The 17335-nt window shown below is 53.3% G+C and overlaps 1 protein-coding gene across 2 annotated transcripts in view; it reads right to left on the minus strand.

The window, feature by feature from the left end:
• The window catches only part of Timp2 (TIMP metallopeptidase inhibitor 2), a 39704-nt gene continuing 22369 nt past the window's right edge, over positions 1-17335 (minus strand). For both annotated transcript variants that reach the window (XM_090351303.1, XM_090351304.1), the window contains exons 2-5: positions 9917-10017; positions 8540-8648; positions 3626-3750; positions 1-2579 (exon numbers count right to left, since the gene is read on the minus strand). In XM_090351303.1, coding sequence (XP_090207429.1) covers positions 2382-2579; positions 3626-3750; positions 8540-8648; positions 9917-10017 — 533 coding nt within the window. In that variant the 3' untranslated portion in view covers positions 1-2381. The remainder of the gene's footprint in view (positions 2580-3625; positions 3751-8539; positions 8649-9916; positions 10018-17335) is intronic.

A 17335-nucleotide genomic window follows, 5' to 3' on the forward strand; every position in this document is an offset into this window, starting at 1 on the left:
TTCTCATTGATAATATTGTTTATTGTCGATTGACAGCGATCACTCAAAAATGATACAAAGCATGAGAGACAAGCGCAGTGTGCTTGTTGACTCTGAACAATTCTTACATGTTCCCAGCACAGGTGGGGGGGTCTTAAACTTCATATTCCAGCATGAATACATTGTCCCCCCCACCAACAGAAAAAAATCCAAACAAAAACAAACAAAATCAACAAAGCTTTAAATTATGGCAGGAAGCTCACAGATACTTCTTAATACTTATCAAGCAAAGATTTGGAAACAACTACAATGTAAACTTCATTTTAAATATTTTGAGTTGCTTGCATGATAAAAAATAGAGAAAGAGTGCTTAGAATGTATAAATTAAACATTGCCAAATGGAGACTGCTTCTTAAGACTATATATATTACAATTGTTTGTTGTTGTGAAGGTCTGGTATGGCCTGCCTCCACCGCTGTGTCTTGTGTTTACTTTCTGCTCAGCATGGTTCGAAAACCAAGGTGCATGGATCAAATAGAAAGGCCATGTTCATGAACCAGCTGACTCCTTTGTTATACTCTGAACAAGAGAACAAAAGTCAGGGAGATAAGAAGAGCAAATGCTCAAAGAACTAAAGAAAAGGATGGGAAGGGGGTCCATTGTCACAGGCCAGTGACCACACGCCATGCTGTCCACTGTGGGTCAAATGCTTCCATGATGCAGAGACCCTTTTTAAAAAGTGCAAGTCTAACACCTACCAAAGGTAATTTAAAAAAATAAAACAGCACAGGAATGATTACAGCAATTTCAAAAACAAACCAAAACATTGGAGAAGTCAGCAGAAACAGGAGCAAGTGTTATATGATCACCGTACGGGAAGTGAATGGAGTGGGGTGTTAATATTGTCGGGAGGGTCGGTGTGGTCTATATACTGAAATCACATGGACTGATCCATTACGACATCTTACCAACTCTAGGTCTCTGTACAGCATGAAAACTCCCTGGGGTTGGGGGTGGGGGGGGTGATTCCTAGATTTTTTTTCCCAGTCTCCTGTGAGGGGAAGTCATTTATTTCTAAGCTGACCAGGTCCCGTGGTGTGGGGGCTGTGTGCCCCCTGGGGGGAGTCAGGAGTCTTAGTGTTAGTTGCTGGGGGGCGGGGATGATCTCAAGATGGGGTCTTTGCAAGCATTTCGCAGAAAGACCAGTCCCAGGCAATCCACCATCGCTTCCACGTGCCTGGGTATCTGCCTGGATGTCAACGCCGTGCATGTGGGGGTCCTTGGAACAATTTGTCTTTTCGACCCCAGTTGGAGGCATAAAGATATGATTGGAATTGTTATCGAGCGAGCTCCCGTGGGTCTGGCATCAAAAGAACTGTCTTTAGGGGAGCTGTGGGTCCCCTGCAACTCAAATTCTCATGCTCTCTGAAAATTCACCCTTAGATGTCTCTTGTAACAGGCCACAGAGACAAACCCCGGGGCTCAGAGACAAACCCCGGTGGGGGCAAAGTCTTCCCCGCCTGGGCAGGACCTAATACACTTCACTAAGACACTGGCAGAAAGTCACCCCAGAACAGAGACCATGAGGCTTAAAAGGAGGTATCATCAAGCCTCTTAGGGCAGTTTACACAGGTTGGGGACACAGCCAGCCTGGGTGGATGGCTGCATACCCCCTGGGGATGGCAGAGCCATGTGGCTCAATGCCTCCACCTGATGATAGAGGGAAGTGGGGCTTGAGTGACTTGAGATGCTCCCAGTGAGCTACAAGGACAGTTAGCCCCTCCCCCGGCCCCCTGCCAATGCCAGGGAGGCCGCGGTTCCCCTCCAGGAGCTGGTGACTCATGGGAGGAATGGGACTAAAATGACTTGGCTGCAGGGGAAACCTGGTTAGTGAGGCCTCTAGTCTCCTCCGGAGCCGAGGGAGCTAGGTGGGGCGCCCTGCTTCCGGGGTTACTCCTGGCTTGAGGGAGTCACCGGTGCTGGGACTGCCATCCTAGGCCAAAGGGGTGGTAGTGGCAGAAAACAAGGGCCACGCCCCTCTCAGGAGGAGAAGGACCTGGTAGGCCTGCTACACAGTCTTGCAACGACCCTCAAACGTTTCTGCAAAAATGCACATTTCCAGGCTCTGCCCTAACTAGACTTGGGGGGACTTCAAATATTGCCTGCCTGGCATCTAGGAGGTGCCAAGGAGGGCTGAACCCAAGGATAGAAGGCTGAGACACACGGTGCCCAGGTTTGAGGATGGAGGCAGTGGAGGAGGGACCTGTCCCCCCAGACCATGGCCGTGTTTGGGGAAGGATCTGCTTGGAGGATGGTTTTACTCATGCTGATTGCAGGAGGAGATGTCAGAGCTGGACCAGTTGAAACCCTTGGAGGCTTTTCAATCGGCCACAGGGGACCAATTATGGGTCCTCAATGTCGAGAAACTCCTGCTTAGGGGGCGCCGCCCCACGGTACCAGGCGCACGAGCCATCGCTTCTCTTGATGCAGGCAAAGAACTTGGCCTGGAGCCCGTTGATGCTCTTCTCTGTGACCCAGTCCATCCAGAGACACTCGTCCGGGGAGGAGATGTAGCAGGGGATCATGGGACAGCGTGTGATCTGTGGAGAGGACATAGAGGTGGATTAGTTGAGGACCAAGGCATACGCAAGGGCCACGGCGACTCCTGGGCCATCTCCAGAACCCATCTGGGCCAGCCAAAGGCGTTCGGCCTTAGTGGGTCACTCTGCTTTTGGAATCTGGTCTACCTGCTCTAAGAGTTAAGAGGGTGGCCTGCCTCCTAGAGAAACAACAGCTACCCCGGTGTTTCCAAGAGACACAGCTGAGCTGAGGGAGACTGCCAGGATTTTGTTTTCAGGGGTGAACTCTAAGGTAATGAGCAAAGCAGCCATTTTAATGGCCAAGCACAGTTAGATAGGTCTGACTGCATACCCAGGCCTGGGAATTCATGGCTCCTATGAGCTGAGAGTTGGGCAAATGCCGGAGAGAAGGGGAGGAGATTTCTCAAACAGCGTCCCATAGCACAGGGCAACTCTCCCTGGCAACTCCAGCTCCCTGGCAACACTGACTCTGGTGATATAGAGGGTTATCAAGTACCCGGCGGTGCTTCCTCCCTTGGAGATGGGTGGTATAGGGCAGTGCCCTGGCCTGACAGGGGGTCTCACCCCTCCCCCCGCCCACACTGAATGCCTGTACTACCCCAGCGCCACTCAGCTCCATCACCAGGCAGACTGCAGGAAGAGAGGAAGGCGCTTCTGCTGTTCCTAACACACAGAGCTCAGGCAGGGAAATATCTGGAGTGTTGGTAGTCTAATGCCTAGGATCCACACTCACGTAACACAAATGTTTCCACGTGTACATTTGTAGCGGGGTGGGGGGGGGTTGGGAGGGAAACTCATGGAACTATGTTCTCCCTTCAAACTCTCTTTTCTCAGAAAGGCTTTTCTTCCTAGTCACGTGACTGGTAACTTCCCACACCTTCCAAATACCCCCGGCCACAGATGCAGCTGCTGCTCGAGGTTTGCAAGGTTCTAGCCAGGGAGCTAGAAACCTCAGTGCTGAGGCCTCGGGTCTGGGGGGGACTTCCCTTCCCGGAGGAGTGAAGCCCAGCTGTCCACCAAGCCCTGATGGACTCAGGGGTGCTCACCTTGCACTCACAGCCCATCTGGTACCTGTGGTTCAGGCTCTTCTTCTGCGTGGTGCTCAGGGTATCCCAGGACACAATGAAGTCACAGAGGGTGATGTGCATCTTGCCATCCCCCTCAGCCTTTCCTGTGGAGAGAGGTGACTCTCTTAGCTCAGGGCCAGGTTGAGTTTTCCTCCTGCGTTCCCCCACCTCTGGGTGCGACTAGGGGCTGCTAAGACAAATGCTAACCTCACCCTGTGACTGTTTATTCTGAGTTTTAGAAAAATGCATGTTTGCTGGGTGTGGGGGCACAGGTCTGTAATCCTGGTAGTCAGGAGGCTGAAGAAGGAGGATGGCAAGTTTAAGGGCAGCCTGGACTGCATGGGGAGACCAATGCATACGTGTGTGTATGTACATACACACATATATACATCTGTGCATATACGTACATACAGGATGTTTATGCATATATGTATGTGTTCACATGTATATATGTACATATCATGTTTGCTGTAGAAGCAAATATTCAAGAAACAAAAGAAAACCATGTGGGCCGGGAGTGTGGCCTAGTGGTAGAGTGCTTCCTAGCATGCATGAAGACCCGGGTTCAGTTCCATGGTACCACATACTTAGAAAGAGCCAGAAGTGGTGCTGAGGCTCAAGTGGTAGAGCTCTAGCCTTGAAAAAGTCCAAGGACAGTGCTCAGGCCCTGAGCCTAAGCCCAGGACTAGCAAAAAAAAAAAAAAAAAAGAAAGCCATATGGCATATACATCGTATCATTTCCTGTATCTTGTTTTTCTGTGTGTGTTCAAACCCAGTACAAGGGTTTGAACTCAGGGTTTCTGCACTCTCGCTTGGCTCGCTCGCTCGTGGCTGCTGATCTACCACTTGAGCCTTACCTCCAGTCCGGGATTTTCACTGGGTAATTAGATGAGTCTCAGGAACTTTCCTACCTGGGCTGGCTTTGAACTGCAATCTTCAGGTCTCAGCTTCCTGAATGATAAGATTATGGACAGGAGCCACTGACACCTGGCTTGTTTTTTGTTTTATTTCACACGGAATATTTATTCCTGTGGAGACTTTTCCCCACTAGATGGTGCATTTTTCTCACTAGATGGTACATTTTTTTCTCTGAATACTGCAAACATCTAGAACTTTTTTTTTTTGCCAGTTCTGAGGCTTGAGGTCAGGGCCTGAGCACTGTCCTTGGACTTTCTCAAGGCTAGAGCTCTACCACTTGAGCCTCAGCACCACTTCTGGCTTTTTCTATGTATGTGGTCCAGAGGAATAGAACCTAGGTCTTCATACATCCTAGGCAACTCTACCACTAGGCCACACTCCCAGCCCACACCTAGAACTTTTAAACATTAGGGATTTGCTCTTAATTCTCCTCCCAGTACACAGGGCATTGCCTCTTGCCGCTGATGTCACATGCTCACCAAGCAGGAGTGAAAGAGAAGGAAGCCCATGCCAGGGAATGGTGCTGCAGGGTGATATTTAAAAGCTCACCCCCCCAGCTGTCAGAGACCAAGGAGATGGAAACAGATGGGCGAGTCCTGAGCCGGCCCCCAGGCCCCTCAGCTTAACTAATGTCAGCACATGAAGTCTTCATGATGCCAGGCCCGGCACAGGCTGAAGAGAGAATCTACTAACAGAGCGGTGCTCCCCCATCTTGAATAAAGACCCTTGGACCCACGGGCCTGGAAAGTATGGTTGGCATGGAGCAGGTACTACTGACACACAGTGTCACTGCTGGGCAAGCTGCCCGAGCAAGCACCCTGGCTTCAAATTCACCTCAATTTGTCCTTGAATACGTTTCGATGTGTAAGACCTTGTAGCAAGGAAAGAATCAAGAAGCAGGGCATTACGGTGGCATTTATTCTGAATTGTACAAGTTGTATTTAGGTCACCTTAACACTTTGAAGATAAATGCGTGGGAGGAGGGAAAGTGGGAGAAAACTGAAGGGGAGGTAACAGTGTCTGACAAGTAATGTATTCATTATCTTATGTGTGTAACTGTAACCCCTCTGTACATCACCTTGACAATAAAGTTTAATGCTTGGCATGCGTGTGTGTATGTGTGTGTGTGTGTGTGCGCGTGCATGTGCACATGCTGATACTCTGGCTTGAACTCAGGGTAAAGCACTGTCTCTTAGCTACACCTACATTTCTGGCTTTCTGCTTGTTAATCCTCACATTTGTCTGCCTCGGCTAGTTTTGTGTGTGTGTGTGTGTGTGTGTGTGTGTGTGTGTGTGTGTGTGTGTGTGTGTGTGTGTGTATTAGGAGGCTTGAACTCTGGGCCTGGGTGTTGTCCCTGAGCTCTTCAGCTCAAGGCTACCGCCCTACCTTTTGAGCCACAAAACACTTCCCCTTTTCTTGTGATTAGTTGGAGATAAGAGTCTCATGTTTTTTAGTGCCTGGGCTGGCTTTGAACCTTGATCCTTAGATCTCAGCCTTCTGAGTAGCTAGGATTACAGGTGTGAGCTACTATGCCTGGCCAAAAATCTCTGAACCATTTTTTTTTGCCAGTCCTGGGGCTTGAACTCAGAGCCTGGGAACTGTTCCTGAGCTTCCCCCGCCTCCCCCGCCCCCCCACCCTGTTCAGGGCTAACACTCTACTACTTGAGCCATCAAGCCACTTGGGCTTTTTTCTGTGTATGTGGTACTAAGGAATGGAACCCAAGGCTTCCTGCATGCTAGGCCAGCACTCTACCCCTAAACCACATTCCCAGCCATTGCCTGGCTAGTTTTGATCTACAGGCTTCAGTCCCCCGCTTCTTAAGTAGCTAGAGTTACAGGTGTGAGCCACCAGGACCTGGTGATACTTAGCTTTTTATTCTCTGGACCCCTGGGCATTTTCTGTGGGCTCAGAGCAGAGAAGAAAGAAATGAAATAGAAAGGTAGTCATTATTTTCAGTATGCCGGTGTCTTCGGGCATTTCCTACCTGCTCAGGTATATTCCAGCCTGCCAGGTGCCATTATCATCTTCAGGCTGGCGCCCGTGATTTCTATTCATGTCACTTTACTAGCATTCCCATCCCACTTTATGCTGTCATTGCCCTTCTTGTGCCTCGGCCCCTTAACCGATGGTATATATAAAGAGCAAAGGGTTCTGTCATCACAAGTTTATACACAGCTCCCTGTGCACAGTAATTACTCAATAAACACTAACTGGTGACATGCAAGTGTGCTTGTTCTGACAATTTTCTTCCTATGCTTCCTCTTCCCGCAGAGTCCCTTTTGGTCTTTGTCACCAATTTAAGCTTCTCCCAAAAGGCTGACAAGGGCAAGAAGTGGAGATGAAATACAGATTGAAACTTTTCCCTGGCCGGGCTCCTGGATGTTGAACCCAAATGGTGTGGCATGAGAGTGCTGCAGGAGGACTTAAGACTCAAGTCCTTAGACTCGAGTTTGTCACATGACAAACGCAACCGTGGCAGCTGTCTACTTATGTCTGTCTCAAAAGAAAAAAGAAACAATGCAAAGCATTGAGTCTTGGATCCAGAAAGACAGGAAATAATTAAAATGTGCAACTAAGGGCTGTATGTTTACTCTTCTTTTCAGAGAAGACAGGAGAAGGAAATTACAGGGCCAATTCTGCAAGCCTTTCAACATGGCGCTCTGCTGCTGCACTGGAGATGTGAAGCTGAGTCACCAGCCTGAGAGGACACTATCTGCCTCGGGGCGCTGTAGTCACTCATGGGGTCACAGTCGGTAAAGGCTGAGCTGTTTGCTAGGCCCTGTGATTTCTTACTAACCCCTGGCTAAAGGGCCCATCCTGACTCCAGTGAACTGAAAGTAGTCCAGGCCTGAGTCAGAAAGGGGCAAAGGCCAGATCCAAACCTGCCAGGAAAGTCCAGTTAGGTGACAGTTGGACTATCTCACCCCTACTCTCCATCCCAACATGATAAAACAATGCCCTCTCATTGACTTCACCCCTGCCTGCTTCCCCCACTCCCCCCCATGAGACAATGCACCCTCACTCACTGGCCTCACCCCTGCTCTCCCAGAATGAGACAATACGCCTTCTCAGTGCCCTCATCCCTGCTCCCCACCCCCAGGATGAGACAAAGCGCCCTCACTGGCCTCACCCCTGCTCCTACCTCCTACCCCTACCCTGCCATGAGACAGTGTACCCTCGTTGGCAGAGCAGCTGGCTTCCCAGGCAGGCAGTCAACACCACTAAGTCATCCCCAAGAATGGTTCTCCAGGATGTCCAGGGGAGAGATGAAAAGGAACCTCGAGCAACAGAGAACAATTTGCCAAAGCAGATATTTCTATCCATGGATAGGCCTCTGCCCATGGCAGCACCTCTGCCCATGCCAAGCCTCTCCCAGAGACACCTCTGCACCCTGGAGCCACTACCCATGGGAAAGTGCTTTAGCTCCTGGACACGGCTCTACCACTGCATGCGTGCATGCCTATAAGGTACAGGCTGTGTTGCTTGGCTGTCTTCTTGCTGAGGCTGAGGAGTTAATGGGCCCAGTGGGGCCTGTACAGGAGGCACAGTACAGCATACCTTGGGCTGTGAGAGTGGGGAAGAGAGGTCCCACAAAAGAGGCACAGTGATGTCCACAGAACTATGTATACAATACAGTGTACCAAAGTAAACAGGAACAATGACCCAGGGCTCTCTCAGGTGATCTGCTCATCCAGACTGCTTGTTCCTAAGCACCTCAGTTTTTCTCGTTTGTAAAATGGGAGTCTGAGCGGTGTGCATGTCTGGAAGCAGACTGAGGCTGTGTTGTTGCTTTCTTGGGCTTGGGCAGCGCTGCAGTTTGGCCAAATGGCCTCTAGAGGGCAGCATGAGGAGCTGGTTCCTCAGGGACCAGGGAGGAGGCAAAAAGGGAGGAGGGGGAGACCTGGAAACAAGTGGTTTGTTAGGGCACCAAGTTCCCTGCGCCCAACGCCCAGCTCACCCAGAGGAGACACACCTGCAATGAGATATTCCTTCTTCCCTCCAACGTCCAGCGAGACCCCGCACACGGCCGAGGACGGGGCCGTGTAGATAAACTCTATGTCTTTCTCAGGTCCTTTGAACATCTGCAAAGACAAGGAAAGTGGCACAGATGCGTGCCAGCCTATCCTCTGGCACAATGCTTTGGCAGCAATCTCAAGAACTCCTTTCCAGCTGGAATCCAGCCCCAAGGTGCAGAGTGTGAGCCCAGCCCCTGGCCCAGCGCAGAGCGGGGAGAGGGGGGCCAAAGCCCAAGAACAAGAAGCTGCGGTAGGCCAAGGTAGCTAGGTAGGAACAGCCCGGTGCCCAGGTGAAGGTGGGCACCCATCAGTACCCCGGGATGGGGAGGGGCTACTGTGACTTTTTCTTTGAGAGTTTTGATAGGCAAACCCAACAGAAAGGAGCCAGGACGAATCTGCCAGACCCTGAAGCATCTCTGCTTCTCCTTCTGGAATCACCAATAGATGCAGGCCAGAGGCAGGATGGCCTTCTGCTACCATGAATGCAACAGAGATGCCTACAACCATTTCCAGGTTGCAAAGTTGTCTCTCTCTGCCCATAGCTAGAATTCTTTTCTCTCTAAAACACCTAGTAAATGTTAATCAAAATAGCACTGGGCCTTAAGCCATTGGGTCCTCATCTGCTTTCGCTCTCTCTCTATATTTCTCTCTCTCTCTCTCTCTCAAAAGTATATTTATTTATTTTTTTCCTGATGTTTCTGGCCCCAGATGAGTCTCTGAAAAACTAACGACTCCCCCTCCCTGCCCCAGACACACACACGCACACCTCGGGCCTGCAGCAACTCTGACTCTGCAAGCAGCCCACATAGTCTCACAACGAAGCTGTCCCCGACCACACCTTCTGGACTCACACGGCTGTTTTGCTCATCCTGTAATCCCAGTCTCCGGGAGACCAAGGCAGGAGTCGGCTACACCCTGAACTGTCTCAAACAACAATCACAAAGACATGTCCACACCCCTCCTCCTCTTGACCTGGAGCCCGCCAGGCCAGGCAAGGCTGGGCACTGCAGCTGGGCCCCTGGGCAACTCCTCTCACATCAGCTGGAGGTTCCCAGCCAACAAGGCCACGTCCTCATGGCTGCTGAACCCCACAACAGCACAGCCACAGAGGGACTCCGAGGACATTCCACAGCGTGACGTGACCTAAGTGACTGAGGAAGAGGCTGGGCCTCTGATTTATCACCCAGCAATACAAAAGGAACGGACTTCTTAAATAACTGAAAAACCCTAGGAACGCATCATTTCTGCCCTGCTTTTCAGGAACTTCTGGATGAAGGGAATCAGACTTGCTTAGGGGACCCCTCCTCCCCGCAGGATTCCCCCAGTGAGGTTACCTTGATCTGCTTGATCTCATACTGGATCCTCTTGATGGGGTTGCCGTAGATGTCATTCCCGGAGTCCACTTCCTTCTCGCTGACCGCTTTGGCCCTGATCACTGGAAAAAAAAGACATCAGGATCCACAAATATGATGGAGGCTCTGACCAATGAACAAAGCACCCTGGACTACAGGAGGTGCTGAAAAGAGGAGAGCCCGTGCCCTCCAAAGTGACCCCAGGACAGCATGAGACCCCCCCACCATAGCTCAAAAGCTGTGTGTGTGTGTGTGTGTGTGTGTGTACCTGTTATAGGGCTTGAACTTGGGGTCTGGGCATTGTCCCTGAGCTACTTTGCTCACATCTAGCACTCTACCATTGGGGCTACATCTCCATGTTCAGCTTTCTGGTGGTTAACTGGAGATAAGAGTCTCGTGGACTTTCCTGCCCCACTGGTTTCCAATAGTGATCCTTAGATCTCAGCCTCCTGAGTAGTTAGGGTTACAGGCGTGAGCCACCAGTGCCCAGATAAAGGCCTTTTCTCATTCTGTAATTCCTCAGCAAGGATCCTTTGCTGCCCAGTGCCCCACCCAGAAGCAGCTCAGACTCCCTCGCCGCTGCGGGCACAGCTATGGATCTGAGCAAGGCTCTTCTGCTTGGGCAAGCGGGGCTCTTTGTCATTTACTCTGATGCACATTTGTTGATGGCTGGTGAGGCTGAGATACAAATAGCCTGCTCTGCAGTCCTGCTCCATGTCTACCCAGCTGCTGTCCTGTCGCCCCTAAAGTTTCCCTGAGGGGCTTCCAAGCCCCTCAGCTCAGTGGGGCAAAGCCTGCCTAGTATGTGTGACATGATGGGGTCCAGGATCAGAATACACACACACACACACACACACACACACACACACACACACACACACACACACACACACGTTCCCCCAGAAAAGGCTGTATGGAGGAACAAACAGTGTAGGAGGAGCCCTGTGGGGTGGGCTGGGAATGTCACAATCAGGGCACCGATTAGGTTAAGGAATGGTGGCTGACAAACATAAGAGTCTGACGCTAAAGAAGAAGGAAAACCAGTGTTTCATACCACTCGGGTAGAGCCCTTCTGTGCCTCATGTCAGGGTTAACAGCTGGTGGCACATTCTGTCTCAATCAATGGCTTTAAAAGCCCTCCACAGGCAGCAGGACGGGGTCACGTGAGGTGAGGGTTCTGCCACCAGCCACTCATCTCAACAGAGACAAAAGGAGGGTTCAGCTCCAGTTTCTTGGAAACTCCTGGCCCGGGTTGTCTTTCCCACCGCAGCACGTGAGAGCAAGCCACATCTGCCTTCAGCCCTCGGGCCCCCGCTGTCCCCCACCACAGCCCACAGCCCCACCCAGGCCCGACCCCCATTCCCATTTCTCCCATGCTAAGTCAGTCAAGGACCCATCCCTGTTTCCCAGGCTGAGCTGTGGCTGGGGGAAACCACCGGGCTGCCTACCCCAGAATGGCATCCCCTCCCGGCCCATGCTGGCCCCCCACTTTACACAAACATGTCCAAGTAGGCCCACACCGCAGAACGGCAAGTTTCTTCTGTCCAAAATGCCATCTTTCTCTCCATGCCTGCTGTCTGCCCTTCAAGCCCCAGGATCTGTAAACACCTGTGCCCCGGCCGGCTCCGGCCACAGGGACATCTTGTCTCCCATGCAGTGGGGTTCAAGCGCTGAGGCTTTACAGAAACCCCTAAGGGGTTTACTCGTGGGGTTCATACGAGGCAGCGCAGCTCACAAGGAAATGGAGAGAGGAACCGTGGAGAGGAGGGTGGGGGGCGAGAGGGAGAAAGGTGGGAGGGGAGGGAGGGGAAGACATGGGCAGAATCTCCATTTCCAGCTGGGACCCAGAACACAGATTCTTTGGCGTGTGGATGAATTCTGGATAGGCCCGCCTTCCCTACTTTGCAAAATAGATGATGTGAAAGGAAAGAAAATGGGGGCTGAGAGAGACAAAGAGAAAACCTTCCCCAAAGCCTCCGCCCTGGGAAGGAAGAGCAGCTGGGGCCTCAGCAGTAGGCGCGTGGCCCTGCCTGCCGTGGAACAGCAGGTAGAAAGGGGGTACAGGGCGCATGTTACCCACTGAGGCTTGGGCTCAGACAGACGGATGGATGAGAGAACAGAGCGGCACTGTTTCCATCACAGGGGAGAACAGGACAGGGAAGGAGACAGAGAAGAAAGGATGCTGCTTCACAGGAAGGCTGGCCTCCCTGAGTCCCAGGCCATTCACAGGCAAGAGCTGGGGAAGGGCAAGATTCCAGGGTCTGGAAAGAAGTATAAAAGCCAGGGCATGAGGACATGTGGTCAGGACGCCCACTGTGTGCCAGGCCTGGGTTAAAACACCCAGGCAGGGGCAGCCCATGTCCTGTCCAGGCCCCCTGCCCAGAGTGGCCTGCCCTGTCCCACCACCCACCCAGGGAACTGGGGACAGTAGGAGGGAGGCTCTGTGCCCTCAGCCCCCCTCCCGTCCTCGCCCCAGTGGCTCGGATTCTGCTTTTCCTTCTTTCCCTTCTGCTATGAACACAACATCTGGGTTTGAGATCAAGGGTAACACACTGGCTGGCGGGTTCTCTGCCAGATACTGGCTACTGGAATGCACAACCGTCAACTTAATTCAAAGCACACGCAACCACAGAGCCCCTGCCCTCCCCCGGCCCCCAGGCTGCGGACACATGATGTCACTTCCCCTCACGAGGAGCCTGCACAAACAACCCCAGCGCGCCAGGCCAGGACGCGGACGGAAAAGAACGGCTGGGTGGAAAGTCCAGGCTGTGGCCGTGCTCCGAATCACCACCACCCAGGGATCCTGGGCCGGCCGAGGTATCCTCACACAGTGGAGTGAGGGGACGTGCTGGAAACCTAGGGGTCTCCAGCTCATGCAAAGGCCAAGGACGGCTGGTGACTGCCTGCCTCCCTCAAAAAACTCCACCCATGAGCAGGCCTGGCCAACAATGTCATGTGCCTTCCTCCTGTGTTCTGTCGATCCCCTCTGCCACCAATACAGAGCACTGTCAAGACACCCTCTCTCTCTCTAACACACACACACACACACCCCTACCTTTAGGAATACAACCATAGCTCCAGTGGTAAAGAAAAACATGCTATTCTCTGGGAAACTGTATACACACCAGGTGTAAACACACATCTCGTGGGACAGCTCCCTCTTGGGACACACCTCTGTCAGGGTGTGGGCTTTCCACCCCGGAGTGCAGGTAAACCTATAGGTATTAACACCTAATTTCCAGACCTATAAACCCCTCCTCAGTGTACTCCCTGCTCTCCATGTGACACCAGCTGAGACCACAGGACAGTGGCCTTCAGACCCTCAACTTGACCTGTCTGTCTGGGAAGATGCTGGCATCTCCAGGCCTTGGCAAAGCACAGATTTATCCACACACAAAGTCAAAATCCAGCACAGAAGTCTAAATTGAGGCTGGAGGGTGTTGCTCAAGGTCGTCAGAGGGTGTTGCCCCCAGCCCACCCTGGTCTGCGGGATTCAGCTGTGATCTGAAAGAGGCACCCGTAAGGACCGGCACCCGCATCCACCTGCGCTTAGCCCTGTGGGAAATGCCAGGTGGCCCCTTCAATGCCCCAACACATTCACCAAGGCCCTGTTGTGCAAACCGCCGTGGGAGCGGATGTGCAGATATGGTGTCTCGGTTGAGCTGGCTGGGAGTCCAGAGGCCAGCTCTGTGGGATGCCCCATTTCTTACACTCAAATGCAACAACTGTAGGCCAGGGCCTACAGGGCCTGGGTTCATGTCCTAGTCGCCTGGTAGAACTACTTGCCAGCGAGTCCAGCAGAATTTTAAACGCACACGAGATGGCTCACACCTGCAATCCTGGTACTCAGGAGGCTGAGATCTGAGGGTCAAGGTTCAAAGCCAGCCCAGCCAGGAAAGTCCATGAGACTTATCTCCACCACCAAAAAGCCTAAAGAAGTGCTGTGGCTCAGGTGGTAGAGCACTAGCTTAGAGCAAAGAACAGCTCAGATATGGTGCCCAGGACCTATGCACATATGTGCATACACACACGAAAAGCAATGTTCTCTCCCAGGGCAAACCCAGCCCCCACCAACTCCTAGTGAGGATCTGATGGTCTAAACACCCTCCAGTCACTCGGGGTTAGCAAAATCCAGGAGTAAGCTGTGGCTGCCACTTGGGGAGGTCTCTTGTTCTTTCTGGGGGACAGTAGGACATCAAAGGCTGAGGCTGCCTTTGAACTTGGATGGATTTGCCCGAAGCTCCAGGTCTTTCTTATGGAGGGTGGACCTGTGAGGAGAAGGGAGGTGACCTCTCACTTCTCACTCCTGTTCTCCACACCTTCACCAAAGTCAGGCCACCTGGCTCTGGGCCTTGCTCTTGAACAGCTGTAACACAGTGACCGTGTTCTGCCCCGACTCAGCCCCTGAAGGCTGTAGGGTGTGAGTGGAGTTCTGGAGGTTCTAGGAAAGACTGTGGGACAGCATGCACTTCTGCCAGCAGGACGAGCTGACCTGGCAGTGAGTGGCAGAGATGGCCACAACCTGACAGGAGTGGCAGATGGTGATCAGGCTCTGGCTTGCCAGGCGTCCAGGCCACACCCCTCCCTACAGAGCAGCTGGTATGTGGACACAGGTGTGGTCTAGCAGCTGGAGGTGTCAGGTCACCAAGCTTAGGTTTGGCACCCATAAAACTCACAGGTGTGTTTCAGCTCCACCTGGCACCTTTGGCCTCATGGTCCCTGCCACACTGTGTCCTCAGTGGACAGCTGGCAACTTTCCTGGAGCGCTCCTCTGCCCTGGCCCCTCCATGCCCAGCCCCTTTGGGTCAGTGGTAGAACAGACATCTAAGTCAGCTCCTTTTAGGGCAGTGAGAGGGAAAGGGGGCTGTCACTGGGTAATTAAAAGCAGCCCTGTGGTGGTGGGCGGAGCCAGGATTCTCTGCTCCCAGCACAGCTGAGACAGACCAGACTCCCTTTCAGAGACCCACAAACAGCTCCAACCCCCAGGATCTAGCAACCTGACTTTTAGGTGTTGGAAAGTGAACAGATAGCTTGCCTCCCCTCCCCCTTCTCCCCCCAAACTCCATATGGTATCCAGGCCTTGTGGCTGGCAGAAATGACACTGGGTCACTGTGACTCAGGCCAGGGAAAGGCAGGCCTGGCATGGAACTCCTCAGAGCAAAGGGGTTTGGGGAAGTGGTGCTGAGGAGAGGGAGGGAACTGGGGGTGCAAGGTAAGGGGTACGGGGAGAAAGCAGTGTGTCCCTGGGCCACACCATTCATAGGCTGGCCCTTGGGGATATGCCAGGCCTACCCGTGGCAGGCTCCCTGCCTAGGGATCACTCAAGATTCGCGAGCATTCAGTATGCACTGTCCACTGGATGCCTGTTTCCATGGAGACCAGCTCTCCCATCTCCACTTCCTGCCCATAGCTTTGGCTCCTCTTAGGGAAGGCAAGGAAACATTTAGAAGAACAAGCAGGAGAGTGTGGCGGTTTTCTGGGGGACAAGCCTTCCAGCTGGCTCCCTTAACCCCACCCAAGTACCCTGCCCTGCCTTCTAGCCCCTGGAGCGGCCTGACTCAGGTCCTGCCGGGAGACCTTATGCCAGAGCTTTGGGCTCAGCTCTTTCCATTCACGTGCTGCTGAATCCTTTCACACACACACACACACACACACACACACACACACACACACACACAATGTCGCTCCTGGGAGGGTTTGCCGAGAACAGTGCGGCTTTGTGGAGGGAATTGCTGTTCTGCAATTTCTCCGCCAAGAGCCCAGGCAGGAAAGCCAAGCTCAGCCCTGCAGAGTGGAGCCAGAGCCCAGGCAGGGCAGGAGCGTGGAGAGGTGCCTGGAGCACCCCACCCACCCACCCTGCCTACAGGCTGAGGATGGGGACAGCCTGGGACCATGCAGAAGGAGTGGCAGCAGACCAGGGACCTCTTGGTCCCTAAGGCCATGGGACTGTGGGCGGCCCCATTCCTCATGGGCTGACTCACTTTCTGGGAGCGGGCTGAACCCTTGGACCTTCATTTCGGGTGCTGACACTGTCTGTGAGCCCTGTCCCAGGCGTGGGATCCTGAAGCATGTGACTGGTGGGCTGAATCTAATTCAATGTGTGTTTCCAACACAGGGCTGAGAAGACTGGACTGCCAGGCCACATCACCAAGCTTCCACCAGCGCTGGGCGTTAGGGCTCCCACTCTTCCAACCACCTCACCCCACCCCCACCCCGCCTCACAAACCCATCTCTGAGGTCCTGGTTAATGCAGGGGCCCTGGCTGCACCCTGGTCTAGATGGGGAGGGAGAATGTGAGCACTGAAGACTGCCCCACATGGGGTACATGGGGTCAGCCAGTGTAGGAGTGAGTCATGCCATCTAGGGGAATGAGGCCTATGTCTCTCACCCCAACTTTTGTGGGGCACTGCACGCCTGTCCCCAGCCTGTGGACAGCTGACCCGAGCAAGCCCCACAGCCCCCTCACTGCTGCCCTGGAAACCTCTTGGGCAGACAGGGTGCCCATCCATTCTCGGGGCAGCCCAGAGGTTTCTTCTAGTTCCTGTGCTTTGGGGAGAAGGAAGGATGCACACAGCAAGGACATAATATCTTAAATGTAAGTACAGAACAAAGATGGCAGAAGGTTCTAGAACACCCAGTACTGCAAGGAAATCCACTCAGAAACGCTGTAGAAAGACATAGCCTGCATGTCTGAAGTCCCCCAGCAGTGTGTGCATAAACCTTCCAGGGCTCTGGGTACTTCTGCTGGTGACAGATCGCCACTGTGCAGAGGGCTAGGCTGGCCAGGCTGGGCAGCTCGCAGGGCCCAGCCGTACACTCAGGCTGGACACCAGGCCCACCATCTAGAAGACCTGGGCTCTTCAAGGAGAGCTTAGAATGCCAAACAGGGCCCGGGCAGGGTTGTCCAGGTGATGGGACTGGCACAGGAGACTGGCTCCTGGCAGAGGCCCTGGGGACATGGGGGACTTTAGGCTGTCCCTGAGCACTGAACCACCTTCCAGATAGTTCAAGGTGGGTGGCAGAGGCGGCAGTGTGAGAAGGCGTCCCTGGCGTCTCTGTAGAGCCCGCTGGGGGACCCTCTACAGGGGAGGGGCGGATCCTGGGAAGCCAATTTACTACCCACAGCACTGGCCAGGGCCAAGGCGGGCCTGCCTCCCTGCAGCCCTCTCTCACACAGGTGGGAGAGGGCAGGGTGTCGGGGGACAGGGCCGATGTGGCTATCCCGCGGGGAGGAGTCCCTCCACTGCGTCTCACAGCCCATCCCCACGCCTTCTTTTAGCTCCAGTGTGGCTGGGGAGGGGGCGGGCCCTCACCTAGCACACGCAGGCCACAAACACCACCTTTGCAACGGAAACAAAAATAACCACACCAAGGAAGCCTCAACCCCTCCCGGGGCCACGG

This window comes from Megascapheus bottae, chromosome 17, assembly GCF_031878675.1.
Source record: "Megascapheus bottae isolate mThoBot1 chromosome 17, mThoBot2.hap1, whole genome shotgun sequence".
Lineage (NCBI taxonomy): Eukaryota > Metazoa > Chordata > Mammalia > Rodentia > Geomyidae > Megascapheus > Megascapheus bottae.